This window comes from Echiichthys vipera, assembly GCF_963691815.1.
Source record: "Echiichthys vipera genome assembly, chromosome: 18".
NCBI lineage: Eukaryota > Metazoa > Chordata > Actinopteri > Perciformes > Trachinidae > Echiichthys > Echiichthys vipera.
Window position 1 is genome coordinate 4,758,522 of NC_139843.1, and position 26,128 is coordinate 4,784,649.

Below are 26,128 nucleotides of genomic sequence, written 5' to 3' on the forward strand. Positions count from 1 at the left end.
CACAAATAGAGATTTCCTTTTTTTTTTGTCCGTTGAAGTGTTTTGGGTGCATCATGTCGTGTTGGCCAACAGGATGTAGATGTGAATGACACCCATCATGGGAAAGACAGTAAAACAGCAGCTTTTTGCCAACATCAAAGTTTCACTTCCCTTCTGTCAACTGGAAATAGAGTGCAGTATTTATCTGAAGTGATGGGAAAGTTCTAGTTTTATCGTTCAGCTTTTTTACGCCCTGTAGTTTTAGCTTTGAGATTTCTCAATGAACTCTATAACAGTCAGCTACTTTACTCTTGTGTGCTGTAGATAATTGTTTTCTAAGGAAGGATGTGATTGAGTATAACATGAAAAAAGCAGTGGTGGAATTAAACTAAGGGCGCACTCACACTGTCCTTCCGTACTGTGCCCAAACAGGTTTTACGGGTAAAGTCTAGTTTGTTTGACCAGTGTGAGTGCAACCGTACCGTGCCACAGCCCGTTTGAGAGAGGTGGGCTTTTGTACAACGTGTTTGCACATGTACGAGCACGAGCGTGCGCACGTGTACGAGCACAAGCATCTCAATTCTTACGTATTCCAACTTTAAGTACTATTCTGACATACGTGTACATACATGAGTGTCTCCATTTTAGGCCACTTTATACTTCCACTCCACTACATTTATCTGAAACTTACATTTAAACTACAACATTTAAATGCTCTTACGTGTATCCCTTAGTGTTAAAAACAGAATAATATAATATTCTTTAATAACATAACACTGTGAAAGGAGCCTTTCTGCATGATGTCTTTCACTTTGGATACTTTACGTACATTTTGATGATAACAGTGTTTGTAAAGCTTTTAAGAGTAAAATTCAAGCACTCTTAAGGAATCTAAAAAATATAAATAATCCAGACTGTCAAAGCCTTCATCATCTCATCAGGGGGTTGTTTCATTTTAAATGTAACATAATTTTTTGGAGTGATTGTGCAGATGAAACACCAGATTTTGTTGAAAATCACGCACTTTTTTCAAGGATTATTATTACAAATCCAAGTAAATTCCTAACCTTTTCCAAACTATCAAGACTTTGTACGAACCCTGTGATAATTGACTTTACTTTAACTTGTCATGGAGTATTTGGAGACTATATCTACTTATATTATAATATATATATATACTTCTTCCACCTCTGTAAAAAAAGAAGTATGGGGGAAAGGAAAAAAAAGAAATTACACACTGACATTGTAAAAGAAAAAATACATTTACAATAATTAACTTTATATTTCCATGGTCTTGTTGGCATCAAGGGGTCACCGTTTTAATCATTTTCCCTATTGTCCACTTCACTCTCAATTGTGCTGCGTTGGCGTTTTATAAATGGCCATTGACCAGCCATAAATCTCACTGCTCCATTGCTGTTTTAGTGGAGCCGATACAATACATCCCTGTCCCGGGACATGTGCAGCGAGAGGGACATCCCGTCACAGGCGAGGGGTGGATGTAATTAATCTGGCACAATATTGACTCCTCGCTCTCAATCCCTCAGCCCCCAATATAGCTGTCCCCTCTTAATGTTTAATGTAGCGATCGATCCACCCCCACACTGTTACTGAAATGATATAATGAGCTCCCACTGCCCACCGGGGTATCAGAAGTGTGAGGGAGGGCTGTGTGTGTGTGTGTGTGTGTGTTTCATTTTGTTTTGTTCACCTTTGGGGCTTTGACTGTGTGCGTTTTGAGCTGCCAAGGAGATTAACACACACACTAACACACACGCACACGCACACACGTACACGCACGTGCCAGGACACCTCGCTTGAAATTATCAGCAGCCACATCCACAGTTCTTCCCGCCTCTGCTGGCAAAAACCGCCCCTCACCCACCCTTTCACCTTCTCTCAGCGTCTTGATCAGGATCTTGATCACGTTTGACCCGTTCTTACCCCTCTCCTCCCCCCGTGCTGATTTATCTGTGCGTTATCATTATCATGTCATCTATCACCCCCCCTCCATCTCCTTTTACTCCTCTGCCGGATCAGTGATGGATTAATACGGCCGTACGCTGGCTCTCCGCTCGCTCTACACACCTACTGGTCTGTGTCAGCAGGTTACCATGAAGGTCCACCCTCTGCAGCCACCTCCTCCACTCACATGCAGCGTGTGTGTGTGTGTGTGTGTGTTGGATTATCAGCTGTATGAAAGTGGAAAACAGAGCGAGTCCGACCATGAATGTTGGCCAAGAAAGGAGAGCAACAACAGCTCTTAAAGGGGAACTCCGATCTGTTACAACTTGGGTTTTATTTTCATAGTTTGGGCCTTAATTTAATAATAAAGGGATTCTTAAGAGTTGGGGATGTGGTGCCATTACTACAACTTAGACTGGGGGTAAGAAACAGGAGCGGCGGACTACTTAAACACCTCTGCACACCCGACCTGCCGTTCTTGACAAGGTTTCGGAAAAGTTTAATAAAAAAAAACACAATTCTGACACTGGAAATGTGTTTTGAAGTGAGTTTGACTTAAAGCAAACGACCTCTTTTTCCAGATTAAGACTAAAAGTCAACCACTGCACAGGAAAACTATTTGCACAACGACGGTGAGTCAGAACTGAACTGGGACACCTCTCTATAAACTGCTACTGATGGTTGAAACGGACAGGTTGGGAAATTATTTCGCCACATTTCCAGATTTCACCAACTAATAAAATAAAAATGAGGGCCACGACTGGACTAAAGTGGTATTCATAGTAAACTTCAACGGGCAAGATGTCCAAACCGGACTCCATCCCCGCCGTGCACTGTACGCACAGTGGACCTGATCTTTTTATTAACCATTGCTTCAAGTTGGACTACTGTTATTTCTGCGGCCTCGCCTCTTCTCTGTCACACATCTGCTCCCATCTTTGGTCCGAGAAAACATTCCAGCTTCAGAGAGCAGAGCTGGAATAAACACGCCAACACGGACACAGGAGGGCAACGACACACACACGCACACACACACACGCACACACACGCACAAAAGCACACGCGCACACACACACACACACACACACTCTCCTGTAATAAAACACACACTGCCGTCCATTCACAAAGCTATGCTGCTGACACTGGGGCTGTGCTGCCTGGCTCAAATCCCTGCGGCCCCCTGGCTTTGACAGGGCTGTTCTGAATCAACACGCAGACGTACAGCTTTTACTTCCCCGATGGAAGCTGTTAAACACCTATGACTCTACGTGTCCGGCCTTCACAATCCAATTTTTTCATTGGATATGACTGACTAAAAAATGCCGTAGTCTTTTGAAAACCAAATTCAAAAAGGAGCTCTCTGAAAGGTGCCAGATTGTAGCTACAACAAAAGGCAAAGAGTGCGAATAAAAGCATGTTTCTATAAGATAAAAAAGGGAGTTGCATGCCTGATAAAAGTTTAAATCTTGAAAAAGATGTTGTAAGCAGTTAAAGGCTGACAGGAAAATAGGCTTACACCACTCAGAGGTGCTGTTAGTGGAGGAATAACGTCCCCCAAAGTCATGAATGAAGGTTCACTCCCCTTAACTCAATGTGCTGCCTCAGCCAGTCTTTCACAACCGACCCATTCATAAAACTGCAGGGCTGAAGTTTGTGTGTGTGTGTGTGTGTGTGTGTGTGTGTCTGTGTGTGTGTGCGTGTGTGTGTGTGTGTGTGTGTGTTCACCGGGCCAAGTGTGTTTATGTGAGCGCGTGAGTAGGTGGATAAGAGGCTGTCAAAAGAAATCATCTATTCACGTAAAAAAAAAAGACAAATCAGGCGTTTTACTCGTAAGCAAAACAAAACGCAGACGCGGAAGAAGCCCCGACTCCCCGGAGTGAGCCGTATCCATGTGTGTCTGGCAGGCACCTGGCTGTTTTTCTGCGTACGTTGTTGCGTAGCAGCTGTATTTTGGAAAGCAGAGAACACAGAGCTGCATGTTTCTCCTTTGGGTGAAGAGGAGAGGGAGTCGGGGAGGGAGGGGCTCAGCTCGCCCATCGCCCCATGCTCCAAAAAGGGCCTGATTGGGCCAGTTCTGATCCAGAAAAACAACCCAAACAAGAGGAAGGCTGTGAATTCATGACAAAGCAGAACACACTAGAGCCAGGGGAGATACGCTGCTGGGAGGATTTGGTTCGAGCTGCGTTACTGGAACCTTTCCCTTCGGCTGTTTTGTCCCAAATTCTTTTCTTTTACCTTTCATTCTTAACGCACCTTTTTCCGATCAATCATTGAGGTTATTGTACATGCATAAATGCTAAACATGTTAAAACATTTGCTGGTTTTCTCTGTCTGACAGACGAAACATGCATATTCAAAGATGACACTTTCTTTTATACTTTAAGAAACGGTTATTTTCTGACCAAGCAGCATTGCAAAGTAACTAAGTATATTTAATTAGGCACAATTTTGAGTTACTTTACTCGAGTATTTCCATTTTCTGCTGCCTAATACTGAAGATACTGGGACTTAAGACCATGTATTTGATCAGATGAGTTCAACTATTGAGTGTGATGGTGAGATACGGTCAAAGAAATCCCAAAGGAGAGGCAACCTTTGAAGTTCCGCCTCTTTTCTCCTTCCTCTCCCATCTTTTCTTGCTTTCTCTCATTTGCTAAACTTGCTCCCTGAAAAGCACTGTAACGGCAATCTATGGCCGCAACTTCCTATATAATTACTGCAAGGCACAAAACTAAACAATCGTCCCACACAGCTCCGAAATCGCTGGATTAGTTCACATCTTGGAACACTCACAAGTGTGTGTGTGTGCGTGTGTGTGTGTGTGTGTGTGTGTGTGTGTGTGTGCGTGTGCAGAGAGAGAGAGAGAGAGACAGAGAGAGGTAGGGAGAGAAAAGGGAAAGGGAGGAGGAGGGGTGGGGAGGCGTCCACATTTTGAAATTCGACTTTAGTTTGTGCAGACACAGGAAGGGAGGGAGGGGTTTGGAGTATCCACTTGGAGAGGAGGGGGTGTCAGAGAGGGGCGATCTGTAGTACTGTAGGGCTTTTTTATGAATGAAGACTGAAGGAGAGAGCAACAGCAGCGGGGAGAGAGAGAGAGAGAGAGAGAGAAGGAGGGAGGGAGAGAGAGGGGGGAGGGAGAGGCACACTTCCTCTTACGCACGCAGGGAAGAAAATTTATGAATGGGTCACATCTCTCGAGCTGCTCCAAGTGTAAACAACACACTTGGACAAAGAGGAGCGAGCTCTCCGACGCTCCGGCCTTTTTAAGCAGCGCCTTTAACGCAGACAAAGTAAAGCGGTGACACGTTCAAACTATTTTAATTAAGCATCCGCAACATCAATTTTGACTGACAGCTCAATGTGTTTTTCCCCCGCGGGCGGTAGAAACAGACAAAGGAATGAGTGCGACAGCCAAGCGTCAGGAGAGGATAACCCCTGAAGGTGGTGTCAGCGGCCAAAAACAATCAAACATTAATCCTCATCTCCTCTCGATGAGCGTGAGATTCAAATCTTTTTTTTTTTTAAAAGGCTCCACAATCACATTAGCGCCGTTATCACCGACGGCTCAATTACCTTCACGCACACAGGCAGGCAGGTCAGCAAGTACATAAAAGTTGCATGTTTGCGTAACCTTCCCCTCGATGGCGGCCTGCAGACAGAGCACGCTTGTTAGCCGTGAGCTGAGGGAGAATGGAGCAGATGAGATAGATCTACCAGATGTGCAGGTATTGCACAATCTCTCTCCTTTTGCCCCCTCCTCTTTTCCCGACCTAGCATTCCAGCATGTCCCAGTGTTTGTGCCGTTTCTCCGGCTCCCTCTTTCCGTCTCTCAGTCAACACCGCACCCACGCAGGTAACAACAATGTTTAATTTCACCAGGGCGCCGTTTTCAATGCAAGCCTCAATTATACTCCGGTCGCCTGGGATTAGTGCTTTGCTTTATGCTCTCTTCTCTTTTCTTTTTTTTTTATGTGCTTGAGTTTCCAAAACAGGTGAGTCACCTGTTTTTTAAAAGCACGCCAGACGCAGAGAGAACGCCTCTCAGCTGGGAAAAGATGAGCCTTTGTATGTCTTGAACAGATCCCGTAGATGATCTAGAAACAAGCACGGAGATGAATTTATTTCTAAGCGCTTGTCAGCTCCAATTTTCCATAAATCAGAGCTGAATAGAGACGCTCAAAGTGGATTCTGCGGCTATTGACTGTGACCAGCGGGGACACTGTCTGTGAACGCGGGAGTGTCTCCGCCTCCTGTAAGTGAGCTGCCCGTCAAACTGAAGCCCCCGTGACCCCGCAAATCATACCCTGGTCAACCGTTAGCAGAGGCCTGACAGCTGATTGGCTGACAGGTCAGGGGGTTAAGTAGACATGACCCCTGTGTGCCCCCGGGGTTCATCTGCACTTCCTGCTCGGCATTGTTGGCCGGCAGACAACGACAGTGTTGCACAAGGCAATGTGTCACCGAGGCGCTGAGCAGACTCGGAGCTGGTTCGATCACATGATGTTTATACACAAAAGACACATGAGGAAGAGCCTTTGACTGGGGCCGAGAGCTGTCACTTTTACCTTGGGGGGATCAGATTATTCTAAACTTAAAAACAATTATCTCACGGACCATTTCAGTGAAACCCAGCCCCCCGTCTAAATGTGTTGGTGGACAGTGCAAAACGTGTGGGATTCACCAGATTCTTAGAGAAAACCTCTGCACACCAGGGTGGCAGGTGCATCGGAGGGAACTCTGCACAGTCTGCTTCTATCTGAAATGTTTTTTAATCACACAAAAATCCAGTCTTTCTGACCTTCATGTATAATACAATACAAAAAGGTGTTCTGGATAGTGGAAATACTTGTGATCCTCAGTTGGAAGTGACTATAAGTGACTATTCTACCTCACTGCCTAACCAACTTTTAAAATAATCTGCAACAATTTTGATAATGAATGAATCACTGATTATCAAATCTGATTTCAGCTTCTCAAATGTGAATATTTTCTTTCTTTTTAAAAAGTTATTATTCCTCTCTGACAGTTAACTGAATATCTTTGAGTCGTGGCCGGGAAACACTGATGACAAGTTTCTTACAATATATATTAATAATATTAATAATTAATTCAAATTATGAATCAATAATGAAAAGGGCGGCAGTAGCTCAGTCCATAGGTGACTTGGCTGGGAACTGTAGGGTTGCTGGTTCAAGTCCCTGTGTGGACCATGTATGGAGCGTGGACTGGTGGCTGGAGAGGTGCCAGTTCATCTCCTGGGCACTGCCAATGTGTTGTTGAGCAAGGCACTGAACCCCCAACTGCTCGGGGCGCCGGTCACTGGCAGCCCCCTCGCTCTGACATCTCTCCTTAATTACATGTATAGGTCCTGTTTGTGCATGTGTGTGTATTTCGGGCCTGTCTGTGTGTAACATGATTAATAATAAGAGTGAAAAATTTCCCTACTTGCAGCCCTGGATATCATATATAGTCTGTATACGTGTGTCTTTTAATGATGATGAAGAAAAACCAAACTGAAGTCCACTTTTAGAGCAGTTGGTGTAAAAACGAATACGTTTTGTGCCGTGGACCGACGTAGCTACAGAGGGGTTGGGTTGTTCCGTTTCATTGGTAAAGACGAAGAAGTCTGCCGCGCGCTGAATGGCGCAGAAAAAAAACCCTGTTTGAAGAACGACATGTACTCCCACCCAGATCCTGAATCGCCATTGTTGAGTCACACAAGAAGAAAGGGAAACTCATTCAAATAGCCGCTCAGTTGTGCAGCCCAGGAATTTGCTTTTCCATTTTACACCTTCCCGAGTGCACAAAGGGCCATCTTTGTACCTGGGCCCTGAATCTTTTCTTTTTTACTGGTTTCCTGGGCTGAACCCATTCAGCTTTTTCAAAGGCATGCAAATGGATGACGGCAGCACATCCAAATTCACTCCACGATGACTGGCTCATTAGGCCCTCTGTTGTCTGCCTAAGAGATTCCTGTGACATCAGCGAGTTACAGTATCCCCGCCTAAGCCTCTGCCGGGGTTCACGGCCCAAATCTGACCGCCCGGTTCATCCTCACTTTCTCATGGCATGCGTGCTTTAGCTGGCGTTACACGAGCAGGTCTGAAGATGGGCCAGACAGCTCATGCACAGCTCTGTATGTTACGTGGATCTGTGCAATATATGGTGAGAAAATCCGACTGTCGGCATTCAGAGGACCCAGAAATCAAAGGTACTCACAGTTCTCAGAGTGGAAGTCAGGAACGAACTGCTCGTCGCTGTCAGGAACCTGAGCTGAAATTAGAAGGAGAAACAGACCATAAATTTAACATTATTATTATTATTAATATTATGATGATGATATTTTGCACCTCCTGTCCCTCCCTCTCTCCGTCTTACTTTTCCTCTTCCTGGAAATATGAGCCTGACAGCGCTTCATTCAAACAACCTTCACTTCATGATTTTTGCAGCATGTCAGCACTCTGCTCGTCTCACGGATCAATACACAAGAACACGGAGCTCCTGAATGGGACGATGTTAACCTGCCGACCTGGTTTCCTTTGACTTCAAATGAGACATTTGTGCCGATTAAAGACAGACACGCTGACCATTCCCACAATGGGACAGTGTTAGGAGGCCTTTGTGCCACCAAATGTTAAGGATATTCCATCCTGCTTCTTTAATCCTGACATTTTTATACCAAAAAAGGCCCTTTTCCTAAGTCTACATCCTAAGACATGTACCTGACTTTTAATCTGTACATCAACAGTCAAGTTTTCACAACCGACAGCCAGTTTCTTTCTATTTCCATTGGAGAAATCCAGACGGACTAAACAGGCTGTTCTGGCTAAACGAGTGAGGAAATCTGTCAAGTGAAGCGACGACAAACCAGCTATTCAGATTCACCTCGTCCCCAACGTGTTGACAGAAAGTGTCTGTGTTGACATGCACTTTAAAAACCTGATTATTTTTGTTTTGAGGCAATAACCTGGTTTCTCAAATGCCGTGTAAACACCGTACCCTGGTTAAAAAGGGAGTTTAATACCCCGGGTTAACAGACTTAGAGAACTCCTTCAGTAGCTGCAGTATTCGTGCACGTAAACACGTTAACGCGTTAACCGGGGTCAGATCAGGCTATGCGTCAGCACATGCTCCGTAGGTTATAACTGCCCCTCCCCACTCAGCTGAGGAGCTTCTTGACCCGGAAGTAGAATAGATCGGGAAGCGACGGCGCCAAAAACAACAGCAACAACACAAGTGTTACCTTCAAACCTACTCAGGACTTCGCCATGGCAGCTAACGATACTACCAAGAAGACCTGTTTCTGACGTAGTTCTGTCGTAAAGTCGTCCTTTTTCTCCTTGATAAAGCGTTATTACGACCAGCTGTACGTTGGCAGAGCGCCACCTACTGTGCCAAGGTAGAGCTGCTCTCCCCTGCTCATGTGTATGGGGAGAGCTGGCATAACTCGGTTATTCACTTAACCGGGGTGAGACCATAACCCAGTTACTGCTGTGCATGTGAACGCACGGATTGTCAAGGTAGTCTGGATTGCATCTGCTGTGTAATGAGGAGTTGCTCTCGCAGTCAAACTGATCACTTCTGTCGCTATAATCGTGAAATTTCCATCCACCATTTCACCTCTGGTTGCGAGACTGTGATGCATAAATGAAAGTGTCACAGAGGCAATAGGCAGCCAGCTTACAGTGTAAAAATAGACACGTCAATACAGCGATATGGTACGTGCGATAACTTGATCTGATCTATAATTACTAACAGCGGTGTACAGTTTCAACCGCCCCGATGACACACTGTCATAATGAATCTCACATTGAGTCCAAGTGAGGAAAAGCAGTCAGTGATGTCCAGGTGCAGCAGAGCCACACACACACAAACACACACACAAACACACACACACACACACACACACTTTTGTGCAGCTTTTCTTTTCTCTTATTTAAGAATCAAAAACCATTCACAAGTGTCCTTTTGGAGCGAGTGACACAAACAGGTTAGAAAAGCCCCGAATCATTTGACTGCCAACACCCTCCCAGGGGTGACCCGGGAGGGTGTTGGCAGTCAAATGCTTCAGGGGTCGGAGGTCGAATTCAGCCGGTCTTAATCGCCTGCTGCTGAATGAATGATCCTCCCTTAAAAGGTAGAGCTGAAACAGGGCTCGCAACCTTTTAATCTGGCGTCACTCCAGCTCCACAACTTTCTGGTTGTTGTTTTTTTAAAGTGTTTCCATTGCTCCGGCCTCACACTTACGTCATGGTACAAGCCAACTGGTAGGGGAAAAGTTGATGGCTATCATTAAATATCATGAAGTCAATCAGGGGCATAATGGGCTTTAAAACAAAGTGGTACCATGTTGCGGGTACTTTAGCACCGTTCGCTCACTCGAAACGGACAAAAAGGAGCATAAATAATGTATTTATCGCCGTGTTTTCTCCCTAAAAGTAGACAATCGCAGGATTCACACTGCACCGGGGGATCTGACTGCGATTTCACCCGCGGACCTTAAATCTGACCCAGCGTTCAACCTCGGCAGCCTCTCCTCTCTCTCTCTCACTTCACCCACCATTTCCAGACAATGAAGAGAGAGGGAGAGAGAGAGAGAGAGAGAGAGAGAGAGAGAGAGAGAGAGAGAGAGAGAGAGAGAGAGGTAGAGCAGCAGAGTCAGAGGACAAAAAGAGGAAATAAGAAATCCAAATCCACTTTCTTGTCGTCACACTCCTCCTTCCTGTGCAGAGGAAACCGGATGATGGCGTTTCGGAGCATGTTCAGATAAATGACATCGATTTCTTATACGACGCCGCATCCTGTGGTTCACTATACCATAATAATATTACCCCCTTTTAACTTTTCAGTCTGTCGCCCTCGGGGGGCAGGGGGTGGGGGGTGGGGGGGATAAATCGGCTGTATGAGACAGAGCAGCAGCAGCAGCAGCCAGCGTTTAGTTCTGCAGATTCAACAATCAATCAAGTCCACTAGTTTCAACATGTCCAAAAGACGGAACACGCTGGACCCCATAAAGAGGAGAAGACAAGAAACACGGGTGATGAGCATCAGATCGTAACCTCGGCCGGCGTACTTGTGTCTGCGTGCTTTCCTGTGTGTATCCGATTTGTTTCCAGGAACACCTCGTCAGGGGCTCTGAGACGCAAGTCAGCACAAGAAGGAGAGTGTGTTTATACGAGCACAGACGCATGTTCTCCCCGATGCTTCCAGGCACCTTGAATGACTTTTTTTTTTTCTTCTCTCTCTCTCTCTCAGCGGGAGATCCTGGGAGGAGCCAGAGCGGCTTCACTCATATAAACCTAAAGGCCTAAAATGAGACAAGATGTGACAAGCTCCTGAACTCTTGCCATTCAGCACTTCACCCTCTCTGTCTCTCCCTCTTGCTTCCGCTCTCTCCTTTGGTGGAAGAGAGAAGGAAAAAAAAGAAACTCCCTCCAGCTATCCAGCTTTTTCAAGCTTTGGTGAATCCCTCACAACTGCAATCAGTCATGATAAGGTCTTTAATTAATGCAACAGGAAAGGAAAAGGTCTTAGCCGGGGAAGCTGAAAACAAGCCATTACTTAGGGTTAAATAACACTTTGATAAAGGAACACTTCCATCTTTTTGTGCTGCTTCTTTTTTTTATTGGTCTTTGTGACACAACACTGAGCTACGACCTCGGTTATACATAAAATAATGTCTTCTTTAAAGGGTCATTTTCACAGAAATGATAAAATACATACTTTCTCATTGATCTTACAGAAGTCGTGTCAATAGTTTAGGTTTCATTTGTCCACGTTTTGAGATATCTGCCGTTTTTTGTGGTGTTTATAGACGTGTAAAGTTACATGAATGCATTTTTTTAAAGATTTACTTTAAAGATAAATCATCCACAGTGTAGAAAGTAGCCTTTCAGGACACAATGTGCAATAACCTGGGTTTTTACGAGTCAAATTCAAACACTTTTAAGTACCTAGACCAAAGATTTCCAGACTTTCAAAGCATCTATCACGTCTCCTTTAAAGGGTAATTTTCACCGAAATGATAAAATACATACTTTCTCATTGATCTTACAGAAGTCGTGTCGATAGTTTAGGCTTTATTTGTCCACGTTTTGAGATATCAGTCTTTTTTGTGGTGTTTATACACGTGAAAAGTTACATGAAGGCATTTTTTTAAAGATTTTAAATCATCCACAGTGTAGAAAGTAGCCTTTCAGGACACAATGTGCAATAACCTGGGTTTTTAAGAGCCAAATTCAAACACTAAGCTACCTAAACCAAAGATTTCCAGACTTTCAAAGCATCTATCACGTCCCCTGTAAAAGGTAATTCCCAAATGATAAAATACATACTTTCACATTGATCTTACAGAAGTCGTGTAGATAGTTTAGGTTTCATTTGTCCACGTTTTGCGATATCGGCCTTTTTTTGTGATGTTTATAACACGTGTAAAGTGACATGAATGCATTTTTTAAAGATTTTAAATCATTCACAGTGTAGAAAGTAGCCTTTCAGGACACAATGTGCAATAACCTGGGTTTTTAAGAGTCAAATTCAAACACTAAGCTACCTAAACCACAGATTTCCAGACTTCCAAAGCATCTATCACGTCTAGATTGTTACTATAAATGTGTCACAAATGAATTTATACACACAACAATCAAGGTGTTGGACTGTAACACTTCGATCTTTTTGTCCTGCTTCTATTTTTTATTGGTCTTTGTGACACAACACTGAGCTACGGCCTCATTTATACATAAAATAATGTCTCCTTTAAAGGGTAATTTTCACCGAAATGATAAAATACATACTTTCTCATTGATCTTACAGAAGTCGTGTAGATAGTTTAGGCTTTATTTGTCCACGTTTTGAGATATCGGTCTTTTTTGTGGTGTTCATAACACGTGTAAAGTGACATGAATGCATTTTTTAAGATTTTAAATCATCCACAGTGTAGAAAGTAGCCTTTCAGGACACAATGTGCAATAACCTGGGTTTTTAAGAGCCAAATTCAAACACTAAGCTACCTAAACCAAAGATTTCCAGACTTTCAAAGCATCTATCACGTCTCCTTTAAAGGGTAATTCCCCCAAAATGATAAAATACATACTTTCTAATTGATCTTACATAGGTCGTGTAGATAGTTTAGGCTTTATTTGTCCACGTTTTGAGATATCGGTCTTTTTTTGTGGTGTTTAAACACGTGAAAAGTTACATGAATGCATTTTTTTAAGCTTTTAAATCGTTCACAGTGTAGAAAGTAGCCTTTCAGGCCACAATGTGCAATAACCTGGGTTTTTAAGAGTCAAATTCAAACACTTTTAAGTACCTAAACCACAGATTTCCAGACTTTCAAAGCATCTATCGCGTCTCCTTTAAAGGGTAATTCCCCCAAATGACAAAATACATACTTTCTCATTGCTCTTACAGAAGTCGTGTCGATAGTTTAGGCTTTATTTGTCCACGTTTTGAGATATCGGTCTTCTTTTGTGGTGTTTATACACGTGTAAAGTTACGTGAAGGCATTTTTTTTAAGATTTTAAATCATCCACAGTGTAGAAAGTAGCCTTTCAGGCCACAATGTGCAATACCCTGGGTTTTTTAAACTCAATTCAAACACTTTTAAGTACCTAAACCACAGATTTCCAGACTTTCAAAGCATCTATCACGTCTCCTTTAAAGGGTAATTCCCCCAAATGTAAAAATACATTCTTTCTCATTGATCTTACAGAAGTCGTGTCGATTGTTTAGGCTTTATTTGTCCACGTTTTGAGATATCGGTCTTTTTTTGTGGTGTTTATTCACGAGAAAAGTTACATGAATGCATTTTTTTAAAGATTTTAAATCATCCACAGTGTAGAAAGTAGCCTTTCAGGACACAATGTGCAATAACCCGGGTTTTTAAGAGCCAAATTCAAACACTTTTAAGTACCTAAACCACAGATTTCCAGACTTCCAAAGCATCTATCACGTCTCCTTTAAAGGGTAATTTTCACCGAAATGATAAAATACATACTTTCTCATTGATCTTACAGAAGTCGCGTGGATAGTTTAGGCTTTATTTGTCCACGTTTTGAGATATCGGTCTTTTTTTGTGGTGTTTATACACGTGAAAAGTCACATGAATGCATTTTTTAAAGATTTTAAATCATCCACAGTGTAGAAAGTAGCCGTTCAGGACATAATGTGCAATACCCTGGGTTTTTAAGAGTCAAATTCAAACACTTTTAAGTACCTAAACCACAGATTTCCGGACTTTCAAAGCATCTATCACGTCTCCTTTAAAGGGTAATTCCCCAAAATGATAAAATACATACTTTCACATTGATCTTACAGAAGTCGTGTAGATAGTTTAGGCTTTATTTGTCCACGTTTAGAGATATCGGTCTTTTTTGTGGTGTTTATACACGTGAAAAGTTACATGAATGCATTTTTTAAAAATGTTTAAATCATTCATAGTGTAGAAAGTAGCCGTTCAGGACATAATGTGCAATAACCTGGGTTTTTAAGAGTCAAATTCAAACACTAAGCTACCTAAACCACAGATTTCCAGACTTTCAAAGCATTTAAAAGCATTCAAAGCGTCTAGATTGTTACTATAAATGTGTCACAAATGAATTTATACCCACAACAATCAAGGTTTTAATTATTAAACGCTTGCTAATCTCAAGCATTGTGGTGTGAACGCTGAATAATGGGACATTAAAGGAAACATCATGTATCATATACGTGCATCACACATTATTTGCACCTGATGTCATCGTAGTCTTTTGTGTATTTGCATCCATTGTACAACTTCATTTTGTAACTGCTGCACAGCACACGTCTCTCTCAGGATAAATAAAGTCGGGTCTTTTTGTATCTTATCTTAGTTGCAGTGAAAAGCATCACTGGGAGTTTCAGAGTAACCAGGGAATTGTTTCTGGTTCGTTTTAAAGTTTTGAGCGCCACAAACTAAAGTCTGCTCACCTCCATTGTAATCGAGGGAGAGGGGCTGATAGCTCAGCCTGGGCAAATGAAACCGAAATGATCCCAAAGACTATATACCACTGTGAGGTAAGTGAGAAAACCCCTTAAAGGGAAATCTGTGAATACAAATAGGCTCCAACTTTGAAGCAACACCTATTGTTGCGGTTTTACGGTCTCTCTCCTTCTCTCGGCTCTGGCTCTTTGTCTGCGTGAGACGCTGGTGTGAAGCGAACTTGCGGGGTTTTTTGACGCTGCATGAGAAAAGGTGAGAAAGCTAACGTGGACACTGCATTGTTTGTGAGTGGGCTGTGTTTAAATGTCTGGTCTTGGGGACAGACAGACAGACTCAAACCCTTCCACAGTGTCCCGGTGTCCCAGGACCTCGCTTCTGGTCTGCTGCAGTGACTCAAAGTCAGCGCTTGTACTTAGAGCTGCGCAATAAATCGATATTATATCGACATCGTCACGAGACCAGATGTCTGTTTTAGATTCTGGATATCGTAATATGACATAAGTGTTGTCTTCTCCTGGTTTTAGAGGCTGAATAACATTAAAGTGATGTCATTTTCTGAACTGTTAGCTGTTTAATTACTTAGCTAAATATTCCTGAAAATGACATAAACAACTTTACGAGACACGAGACGTCTCCTACGTCACCGAAGAGTCAATTCTCAGCGGAGGCTTTAACCTTTCCACATCACGCTTGTCGTATAAGTTTCATACTGGACCACGATTGGTTTCCAAACTACAGAAGATGTGATGTCACAAAAGCGCCCGCACATCACACGCTTTAAACTCAGACTTCAGGTGAGCACGGATGAAACTTTAAAACCGCCTCCAGGTGCGAAACTCAAACACACAAGCAACAACTTTAAACAGGATTTATCGGGTCGATGCGGTTCACATAAAATGTCAAAAAAAATGAGTGGCGTTTCCCTTTAAACCTCCACATCAAAGCACATCAAAGCAACTGACACAACACAATTCACACCTCGTGGTGCGGTTCTCGTTTAAACTCGCAGCTTTCAGCACGTTCAGAGCCACCGTCCTCCTGTCCTGCACACTGGATCCTGTTGTTTTCCCTTCTCTCGACATACAGTATAATTACTCTATTAGGGCTCACATCATCAGTGCACTTATTAAGTCTACTAGCTGACAATTGCCTCTGGCTGGACCTCATTTCGTCGCTATGTGCCTTTGAGTGACACGGGCCAAATAGCCTGTTTGTTTGCATTGGCTGCTGGCTGGCACGCATGCTACATGCCAACATGGCCAAAATAGGACATGCTCAAAGCTAATAATGTCCCGTCTGTGTTCTCTCTGGCCTCTTTTTTTTTGTTGGTGTGTGTGTGTGTGTGTGTGTGTGTGTGTGTGTGTGTGTGTGTGAGTGTGTGTGCTGTTTATGAGCATGTGTGTTGCATCAGACAGTTTGGGACAGCAGCTAAACTAAGGAGGTCATCTTTTTCACCCAGGTTTTATGAACGCATTTAAATAAAAGTGCACATTAAAAAAAAAAGTTTGGTGAAGCACTGTTGTTTGGACTGACAGAGAACCTTGAAGCGATGTGATAAAACAATTTTTATGGACGTTGGAAAGCAGCATGTAGCCCTTAGGAGTTGAATAAAAAGAAGATAACGTAACACAAAGCAACTGTATGTCATTAAAGGGGAAAAGCCCAAATAAAGAGCAAAGTCTCACCTTCTGTGAGCCATGTCTCTTGGAGTTGGATTAAATCCTGGAAGAGGTCTGAACAGGAAGATACAAACAAGACAACAAGCCACCAGTTAATATGTGTATTATCCTTTTATGATAAATAAAAATGCAGTGAGTTACCCTCAGAATGACATGACCTGGGGTTTGAGAGACCATGATGTCAACATGTAAAGAGACTCGCGCACTACTTTACCTTCAGATTCCTGAGGGGGCAATTCTGTGTCCATGTATTTCCTCTTCGCTGCCATCAACAGTCTATTTAGGGCCCCATTTCCATGCGTCTTCTGCAAAACGCACAGATGTTCACAGAGAAGTGAGAAAACAGACTTCAGCGGGACACACCAGTGTCAAAATGCCATGTTTCATGCGGCGTGTGTGATGGGGAGCCACCGCTTGGACACATTTGACCAAACAAGAACCACAACAAGAAGCCATTAATAATAATAATAATACAAATAATGTGTTATGAGCTGCAAATGTGAGCCTACTTCTGCAGCTACGGGTGAGCGTGGAGCCCCGCAGAAAACAACACGTTTCTCAGTTGTGGAGGCAAAAACAAACGCGCTGTTTGAGGAGAGTGACCATTTGGCACAAACCCTGACGCGTCCTTCGAGCGAAGTGCCCCCCCACGAGAACCACGCCGGCAAACATCCCTAAAAACCCCGCACTTTGCTCGGATTTGAGTCGGTGGAGATTTTTATGTTGTGAGAAGTAGGTTTTTGTTTCTTTTCTATCGCGCACACAGCTGCTTTCAGCCCGAACTCGTGCGGACGCGAGGCGGAGAGAGAGAGAGAGAGAGCGACACCGAGACCGAGAGATAAAGCCCGGTGGCGGAGTCGTTCAAAGACGCGCAAAAGCAACGGAAAGAGTTCATCCATATACGTACATTTGCTAAAGTGTAAGGCACTTGCTGGTCCAAATATCCATCCATCTTATAATCCATCCGTTAACCGTTTGTGGTCATTTGGGCTGAGTTGAGTGCGATCCACGCAGCCTGCAGGGAGAGGAGGGAGCGCTGCTTGTGAATGGAGCTGCGTGGAGGCTGCATGCATAATGAGCTCCATTCACAAAAAATGCCGAGGGGAAGTGATGGCGAGTGATTACCCAGCGGGCTGCTGCCCTCTTTACAAATCTCTTTTTTGTGTGTGACGGACAGCTCGTCACGTTACTTTGGAGTGAAGTTATTTTAACACCTCCAGCAGCTTTTTCTGCACGTTTTTCTTGTTTTGGGGGTTTTGCGCAGAAAGATGCACATTTGTTTGGTTTTGCGCAGAACGATGCAAATTTGTTTGTTTTTGTGCAGATCAATGCAAATTTGTTTGGTTTTGCGCAAAAAGATGCAAATTTGTTTGGTTTTTATTGTTTGGTTTTGTGCAAAACGATGCAAATTTGTTTGGTTTTGCGCAGAACAATGCAAATTTGTTTGGTTTTGCGCAAAACGATGCAAATTTGTTTGGTTTTTCTTGTTTAGTTTGTGCAAAACGATGCAAATTTGTTTGGTTTTTCTTGTTTAGTTTGTGCAAAACGATGCAAATGTGTTTGGTTTTGTGCAGAACAATGCAAATTAGTTTGGTTTTGCGCAGAACAATGCAAATGTTTGGGTTTTGTTTTTGTTTTCTGCTGCAAGTGTCGTTTCTTCCCTGATTGAAAAACATGTCAGACGGGTCATAAAGCGTGGATGAGTTATGGGAGTTATTTAGGAGCCTGTTCCTCGGGCTTGTTGCCACGTCTGCCCGGGCTCCACTCGCTTTAGGAGCCAGTCCAGCGCTGGAGAACGGTGACGGGAAACAGATGTTTAGTGGAGTCACAGCAACCCAACCAAACTGTGTTTCGACGGGGAATAACAGCCAGAGTGGGTTAAAACACGTTTAAAGCGAAGTGAGGTGACTTTTGGGCGCCAGCTGTCATCTCTGCAGCAGACATGAGTTCTTTTTCTGTTGTTGGAGAGTTGCTTTTTGTCGCTCGGGCCAGACGAGCCTCGTGATTGGCGCATTTCCTCTTTCAAGGGCTCGAATTTCTTGCCTTTGTCCGGTTGAATACACCGACTTATGAATGAAGTCTCGGTCCCCCGCGGACGAGCCAATCAGAGGCCGTGGCAGGCAGGCTCCTAGCAACGCGCGGGCGGAGCTTGCGCCGCAGCAGCCAATGGCGTCGCGGCAGACAGCAGGCTCTTGATACAGGATTTTCCAGTTGTTTTTCATTCACAAAAAGAGAGGGGGGGGGGGGGGCAGAGAGAGAGAGAGAGAGAGAGAGAGAGAGAGAGAGAGAGAGAGAGAGAGAGAGAGAGAGAGAGAGAGAGAGAGAAAAGTTAGGGGAGAAAAAAAAACTTCCATTCATAAAAACCTGCCCTGGCACGAAAGTTGTTTTTTTCTTTTTTCTGCTGGGACAAACTCAAAGAACCTCACTTTTGTTTACTTCGTGTCACGTCTCCTCACCCTCTACTTATCAGGGGCAGGCAGGCGGGAGGAAGTGGCACTACCTCTGCAGGAGCCCTGTGTACACCAACACTGACGTAAAGCGAGTTCAGGGGAAATGCATTCTTGCATTCTTGTGGGTTTGAAGTCTACGCCACGAGGAAAAACCTCAGGATTCAAAAGTTCTCCTCGGGAAGCTTTTGTACGCAGAATGGTGAAACGCTCGCCCGCCCGTCCAAGCTCAACGGCCCCAAACTAAAGAGCCACAGAGATTGTTTTCCTAAAAGAGGAGACAGGAAACAAAGTTCTGATGGGATTTCAGTTTTGGTTTCAGAATGAGATTCAGAGAACATTCCTCTTCCCCCTCCTCCCCTCTCTCTCCCCTTAATTCAATCTCCATAACAGGTGATGGAGTACATGTTATTTCCTGCTTAATGATATTTAGATGCACATTTAGATGCACACAACAGGCTATAAATAATACATCAGCCCTGCTCTGTACAGCCAGCGCTGAGCCGTTTGTACCACAGAGAGCCGGGCAGGAGGAAACTCAATGGTAGTTTAGTTGTTTTATTCAATTTAAAGCACTGTGAACTGTCCTGAACCATATTTTAAAACAGTAGATCCCTAAAAACAGGCTTACTGTGGATCTAAATGATTTAAAGGGAAGATAATACAGTGTATTCTTTTTGTCTATGCTTAAATACTGGTTAGTTTCACCTCTCTGACCTAAAAAAAATGTAGAAATGTAAATTGAAGTGCTTGTGAGGTTACAGAGCTGCCTTGGTCGCTGTCCGTTTGTCTGTAATGAATGTATTCTCATCAGCACGTTTGTACGACATCTTATGAAAAGTTATGCACAACAATTTGTGTTTATATCTTACGAAATATGACGCTCTTTCTGCAGCAGCAAAAAAAAGGAAGGAAAAAGTCCCTCTTTGGTTGAACTCCACCAACCTCGATATTTGGGGTCACAACTGGAATACAACTTCCATGTATGAATTGAAAGATGAGTTATGAAGTTGGTTTGTGCTGATGGTTAGACCACCGTGACCTCATTTTAGTCCCGACATTAAAGCACGACTCATCATTATTGTGTTGTTACCACCACAGCGTTGATCAATTCCTGCCCTCGTGTGTGAAAAACCCAACACATGACCTCGAAGCATGTGAGCTTTTTGGATGTGAAATCCCCCATTTTTCCATTTCATAATGTCTTTTTTTGGGCTTGTGAAACATCTCACTCTCTCTCATGTGGACTTAAAGGGATGGTTCTGATTTTTTGAAAGCTCGGTTGTATGAGGCAGTCACCAACAGTAGATGGCGGTCGGCACGCCCTCAGTTTGGAGAAGCAGGCATGAAAGCTAAGCAGTGTCCAGCTGTGGATGGGGCCAGCAGTTAAATGTATATTAGGGCGCACTCACACTGTCCATCCGTACCATGGCCAAGCATGTTTCACGGCTAAAGTCTAGTTCGTTTGACCAGTGTGAGTGTACGGCCCGTTTGGGAGAGGTGGGCTTTTGTAAAGCACGTTTGCACATGTATGAGCACGAGCATGCGCACGTGTACGAGCACGAGCACGAGCCCTACAGCGGTTCTGACATCATTTTATGTGCGCCTGTTGGGACATAGAAAAAAGAAGGAGGGACCACGTTGGTGTGATGCGGAGGTGGAGTGTTTACTGCAGATTTGGTCGATGAAAAGATTCAAAAACAGTCGACAAGACGCACAAAAACTCAGAGGTCTACGGAAAGATCTGGAAACAAAGCCACGCATCGTCATGACGTCATCAATGCGTGTGACGTGTTACGGCGTGATGACGTATAGGCAGCAAGAAGCATTCACCGAGGCCCAGGTAGTGTGAGTACAAACGGGCTTGGAGGGGGGGACAAGGACCCTAAAGCCCGGGGCACGGTACGGACGCACAGTGTGAATGCGCCCTACCTTGCCACTTTAACTTACCGTGTGAAAAATATTGACATTAAATCAAGTGATTAAAGTAAAAGTGTAGAAAACCCCTGTCCCTTTTCATCCATTAGTTGTTTTTTTTAATATCCAAAGTAAAAACTGTGATGTGAATTGAGACAGAATACAAAAAGAGTTGACCATGTGTTTGGAAAGCACATGTTTTTAATCCACACGTGGCTGACGTGGCTGAAAAGGGGCATCGGTGGCTCTGATACAGCCGCGTTGTAACGGACACACGATTTACAGCTTCTTTAAGATCCTTTAGGATGCATTGAAATAGTAAAGAGCACAGGCAGCTGCCGTAGATCACCTATTTCATTTACAGTACACGCGCGCACACTCGGTGTGCTGCTGAAATGCATTGTGAAATCTATTGTAATAGTCATCCACCCCTGAGTCTAATATAGCTTTGTCAGCAGGGAGATAAGTACTGACAGAGACAGAGGGGAGACATTTTAAGTTCAGTGCGGTGTCGGGAGTGGACTCAGAGTGCTTATTGATCAAAGCTGGCTGTGCTTGATGGATGGACAAAATGTTGTTATTATAGCTTCAGCTATTCAGAGACAGAGCGAGATGTGTCGGAGTGGGGGTGGACGGGGGGAGGGGGGTGATATTGTGAGAGAGTGAAGAGAAAATTAAAGAACAAATGAAAAGAATGAGGAAGGAGTGAGAGAAAAAAGAGGATGTGGAGAGAAGAAAGACAGAAGGAGTCAGAGGCCGAGGCGTCTGTCTGCGTGGGGGGATGGTGTCGGGGAAGGCTTGTCGACAACACCTCTCCGTCTCTCTCTTCCTCCCTCTCTGGAGCTTCGTCCTGCCCCCCTTGTCCCTCGCTCCTGATAAGGCTGATGGTGACTGATAGACACATATAAAGATCTTTGGTTAAAACAAGGGCATCACGCGGGGACTTACTGGAAGCTTAATGCACGATCAAATCAACCGATCACAACTATGTTTACTTCTACTTGAACTTAATATTGGCTTTATAATTTCACTCTGTGAGCCAAGTTGTTGCTGCATTTAGTGGTTGTTCTCGTTGTCCCAGTTTCAGCCATAACCACAAAATATTACATACAAAAGCCTTTTACCATAGGGAAGCATGCAGTAAATTGTCTCTGATGGTCTTGTAAGGTCATTCAGAGGAATCAGGAGCGTAACTATGTTCCCCGGGTCCTATGTTCCCTGCTTTGTATGTGACCAGTAAAACATAGGACCTGTTTTTTTAAAAAAAAAGGTCAGATGATCCCCGCTGTTCACATAAAACGTCCTAAGTTCCCCGCTCTGTTATTTTTTCCACAGTCAGTGCCGAATTCCCTGGCAAATACGCCTATGTAGACCCTAACACTACCCCCTAACCCTGCCCCAAACCCTAACTGTTACATCTGGCCGTACCAAAATGCTGAATTAAATCCGCCAAGGCAGAGGCTCACGACCAGGGAACATAAAACCCTTTTGTGGAAAAAAGGCCCGATGTTCCCCAGTATTAGGGCGCACTCACACTGTCCCACACCGTGCCCAAACAGGTTTCACGGCTAAAGCCTAGTACGTTTGACCAGTGTGAGTGCAATCATACCGCACCTAGCTGCAGCCAGCTTGCCGTCCACAGCCCGTTTGGGAGAGGTGGGCTTTTGTAGAGCGTGTTTTCACATGTACGAGCATGAGCGTGCGCACCTGTGCGAGCATGACCATGAAGCCTACAGCGGTTCTGACGTCATTTATGTGCGCCTGTTGGGACGTAGAAAAAAGAAGGAGGGACCATGCGCGGACATACAAACAATGGCGGCGAAAGGTTTACGTTGGTGTGATGCGGAGGTGGAGTGTTTATTGCAGATTTGGTCGATGAAAAGATTCAAAAACAGTCGACAAGACGCACAAAAACTCCGAGGTCTATAGAAAGATTTGTAAACAAAGCCACGCATCGCCATGACGTCATCAATGCGTGTGACGTGTTACGGCGTGATGACGTATAGGCAGCAAGAAGCATTCTCAGAGGCCCAGGTAGTGTGAGTACAAACGGGCCTGGAGGGGGGGACAAGGACCCTAAAGCACGGGGCACGTTACGGGCGGACCGTGGGAGTGCGCCCTTACACTAAGACTGTTTCATGACCAGTTAAAACTCCTTGTAGCTGCTTTAAAGACTTCTTGTCCATGTTGGCTTAAAAGTTGAGTTAAACCAACATGGACAAGAAGGTAAAAAATGACATTTCTTGTAAATTTTCTATATAAATCGATGATGTTTATTTCAAATATGAACTGATGATTTCATTTGGGCACGTCTTCTTCTAAAGAAGTTGTGTCTTTACGTCTGCATGATAAAGGACCACCACAGTGCACAAACAAATACATAAGATTAATCTTGACTAATAAAACTTAAATTGAATGTATCATTAATGCATCAGGCTCAAAGGTTGAAGTTTGTGTTTGTGTGGTTACAGCGGTCCATAGTGAGTGTGCAGCAGCCGCATCCCTACTGGGAATGTAATGGATTCCCATAACAACCACTGCATTGCCAAGAAACTCCAAACACCAAAATCAAACCATATGGGTTCAATCCACGTGTGCCAACATCTAAACGCCTCCCCACAAATGACTATATTCTTTATCTGTGCTAATTCTTTATGGTGTATTTAGTAGTTTTTCGTAGTTGAACTTGAATAATACATTATATCTCCACATTAAATCATTAAAACGTTCACTCAAGAAGATCCTTAGATGCATTAATACACTGTTATTAAGATTGGGCTAGCTCTTTTTTTTGGCCACTTGGGGGCAGCAGAGAAAAGCTGGAATCACAATAGTGACATATTCACATTTGTTAAGGAATGTGTCTGGGCCAAAAAGGAGTCCTTGAACACACCACAAAGACCACTACCGCCGGCCGACTAGCATGCACATTCTGCAGCTGCGTGAGAAGAATAACTCTCCACACCAGCAGGTGGCGGTAGTCTGTATTTGTCATTCAAAAAGGGACACTGGAAAAAACGGCGAGGACAGATTCAAGATACTGTTAACAACACAATTACAAACTGGTATTTTTTGCTCAATGGTTAAAAAACACAAATCTGCTTCCGATCTCTCAGCCTCTTGACTTTAGTCGTTTGTTTGCTTTCCTCACTCCCACTTCTCTTCTCGTCCACAGATTAGCTTAAGCTGGACTGCCAGTGAGAGGGATTTCTCAGGCCGAATCGTCCGAAACGCCACTGTCAAACAAAGTATCTGTCTCTTTAGCTGCTAAATACAGCCCTATGCTCGGCACACAGCCTCTGTCTGTCTGTAACATATCAATTATCTGTGCTTTCGAATGTTCTTCAAAAAGAAATAAAACAGGACATTCACTGTACATGTGTGACGTTATCTCTCATTATCAACGGGGGGCGTCGCAGCAGCATTAAAACAAACACTCTCAGGCTGGAGGCCGTCAGGGAGCCCTGGTTTGTTTGGAGTGTGGAAGCGGGTTTCCGAGGAAGAGCAGCCTCTCTCACGTGCCATGCCAACTGAAAAATGATTCCTAATGCAAACAGTCATCGTGTGAAACACAGAGTCGTCTGTAAGTGTGTGTGTGTGTGTGTGTGTGTGTGTGTGTGTGTGTGTGTGTGTATGCGTCCACATGCCCTTGTAGCTTGCTTGCGTGTCTGTGCCCAGGGACCAAACCTTTTCCTAGTTTCTCTTGCACAGAGACCAAAAATAATATCACAATATCCACGTAAATTTCCTGATTCCTCTCACATCCTTACTATGCCACGTTGCCAAATCTGGACCCCCACCCCCCACCCCCTCAGGGCTGCATGGTGGCTGATTTACATCCAGGAGAAAAATTTCCTCACGCCGCAAACAATGCATACCTGAAAATAACTCCAGACAAAATAGAGCCAGCAATGTTTGTTGCATGAATTTAAAAAAAAGACACTTCCTTAAAAGGTCAAGTTGAATTATTTGAACTTGCCACCTTCCTGGAAAGGTCCCATTGTTTAGGGCATTGAAGTGCTCTATATCATGTTGCTGTTGGAGAGTTGCCCTGCACGCACATGCATCACTGCCTCGATTATGAGCACACACGGAGATCGACGAAGCTACCGTGACGTCACCTGTTGGTTTGTGGACTACCATTTTGTAGCCAGGAGTTTGGCATTTTTTCCTGTTTTTGGATGTGACCGTATTTGGATAAGAGGGTGGAACTGATTTTTTCAACTATTGGCTAACACGGGTCACTCTGTGTTGTTTTGCTAGCGGGTGAGTGAGGAGCTCCAGTCGCTAGCGGCAATCGTTACAGTGACGCAGCAGAATCAGTTGTAAATCAGCAGTTTTTTGTCCTTTAGTGTCCTTATTTCATGTTTGTTTATAATCAAAATTGAATAAATTGGTAATTGAAAAAAAAGAAGAAAAGCAAATCAGCAGTTTTCACTTGTGCTAGCTAGGTAACGTTAGCTTAGTTAACGAGGTGCAACCAAACACAAGACGTTTTAATGAGACCTAATAAAAAGTGTGAGTCCTGCATAAAATCATCCCATGGTCTTTTTCGACACTTGCACTCTTCAAATAAGGCATCGAGACAGTTCGTGTATAAACTATTAACGGAGAAATCCGGTAGTGTAGCTAACAGTGGATGTGGCTAACACTGATTAGCTCGGGGCAGCACGGTGAAGGCATTCAAATGTCTTATTTAACCACTAATACTGCTGAAAATAAGAGCAAACCTCTGCAGCACCACGATAAGTATCCCTTATCACGAATTACGCTTTAATGAAGTGAAATCTAGCTGAGATTTTAACACTGACCACACACAAAAACATGTTCACGGCAATTTAATGTGCACAGTGCCGTGTATTTGTATCACTACGCATATATCCAGCTGCTAGCACCATGACCAAACATAAGTTAGCCACGCCCTAAAGCGTCCCCGGCTTTCTGGTCTATTTGACTCGAAATGGGACCATCATTTACTAAATGAACATCATGCTGTATTGAGGAAGACTTGAAACTAGAGATTGAGACCATAAACTCATTATGAAGATGTTTACTGAGGGAATAAATCAAGTGAGAAGTTTAGGCTCATTTTCTCATTGACTTCTGGAAAATCTTACTTGAAACCAGTGGAGTCGCTGTGATGCAGGTGAAAGGCACTTCTGCATCCGCTTTGCCTT

At 43.8% G+C, this 26,128-nt stretch overlaps 1 protein-coding gene across 1 annotated transcript in view; it reads right to left on the minus strand.

The window, feature by feature from the left end:
• The window catches only part of etv4 (ETS variant transcription factor 4), a 38,399-nt gene extending 20,778 nt beyond the window's left edge, over positions 1–17,621 (minus strand). The window contains exons 1-4 of the mRNA XM_083932903.1: positions 17,495–17,621; positions 16,802–16,892; positions 16,594–16,641; positions 8,164–8,217 (exon numbers count right to left, since the gene is read on the minus strand). Coding sequence (XP_083789029.1) covers positions 8,164–8,217; positions 16,594–16,641; positions 16,802–16,892; positions 17,495–17,551 — 250 coding nt within the window. The 5' untranslated portion in view covers positions 17,552–17,621. The remainder of the gene's footprint in view (positions 1–8,163; positions 8,218–16,593; positions 16,642–16,801; positions 16,893–17,494) is intronic.
• Positions 17,622–26,128: the final 8,507 nt, after the last annotated feature.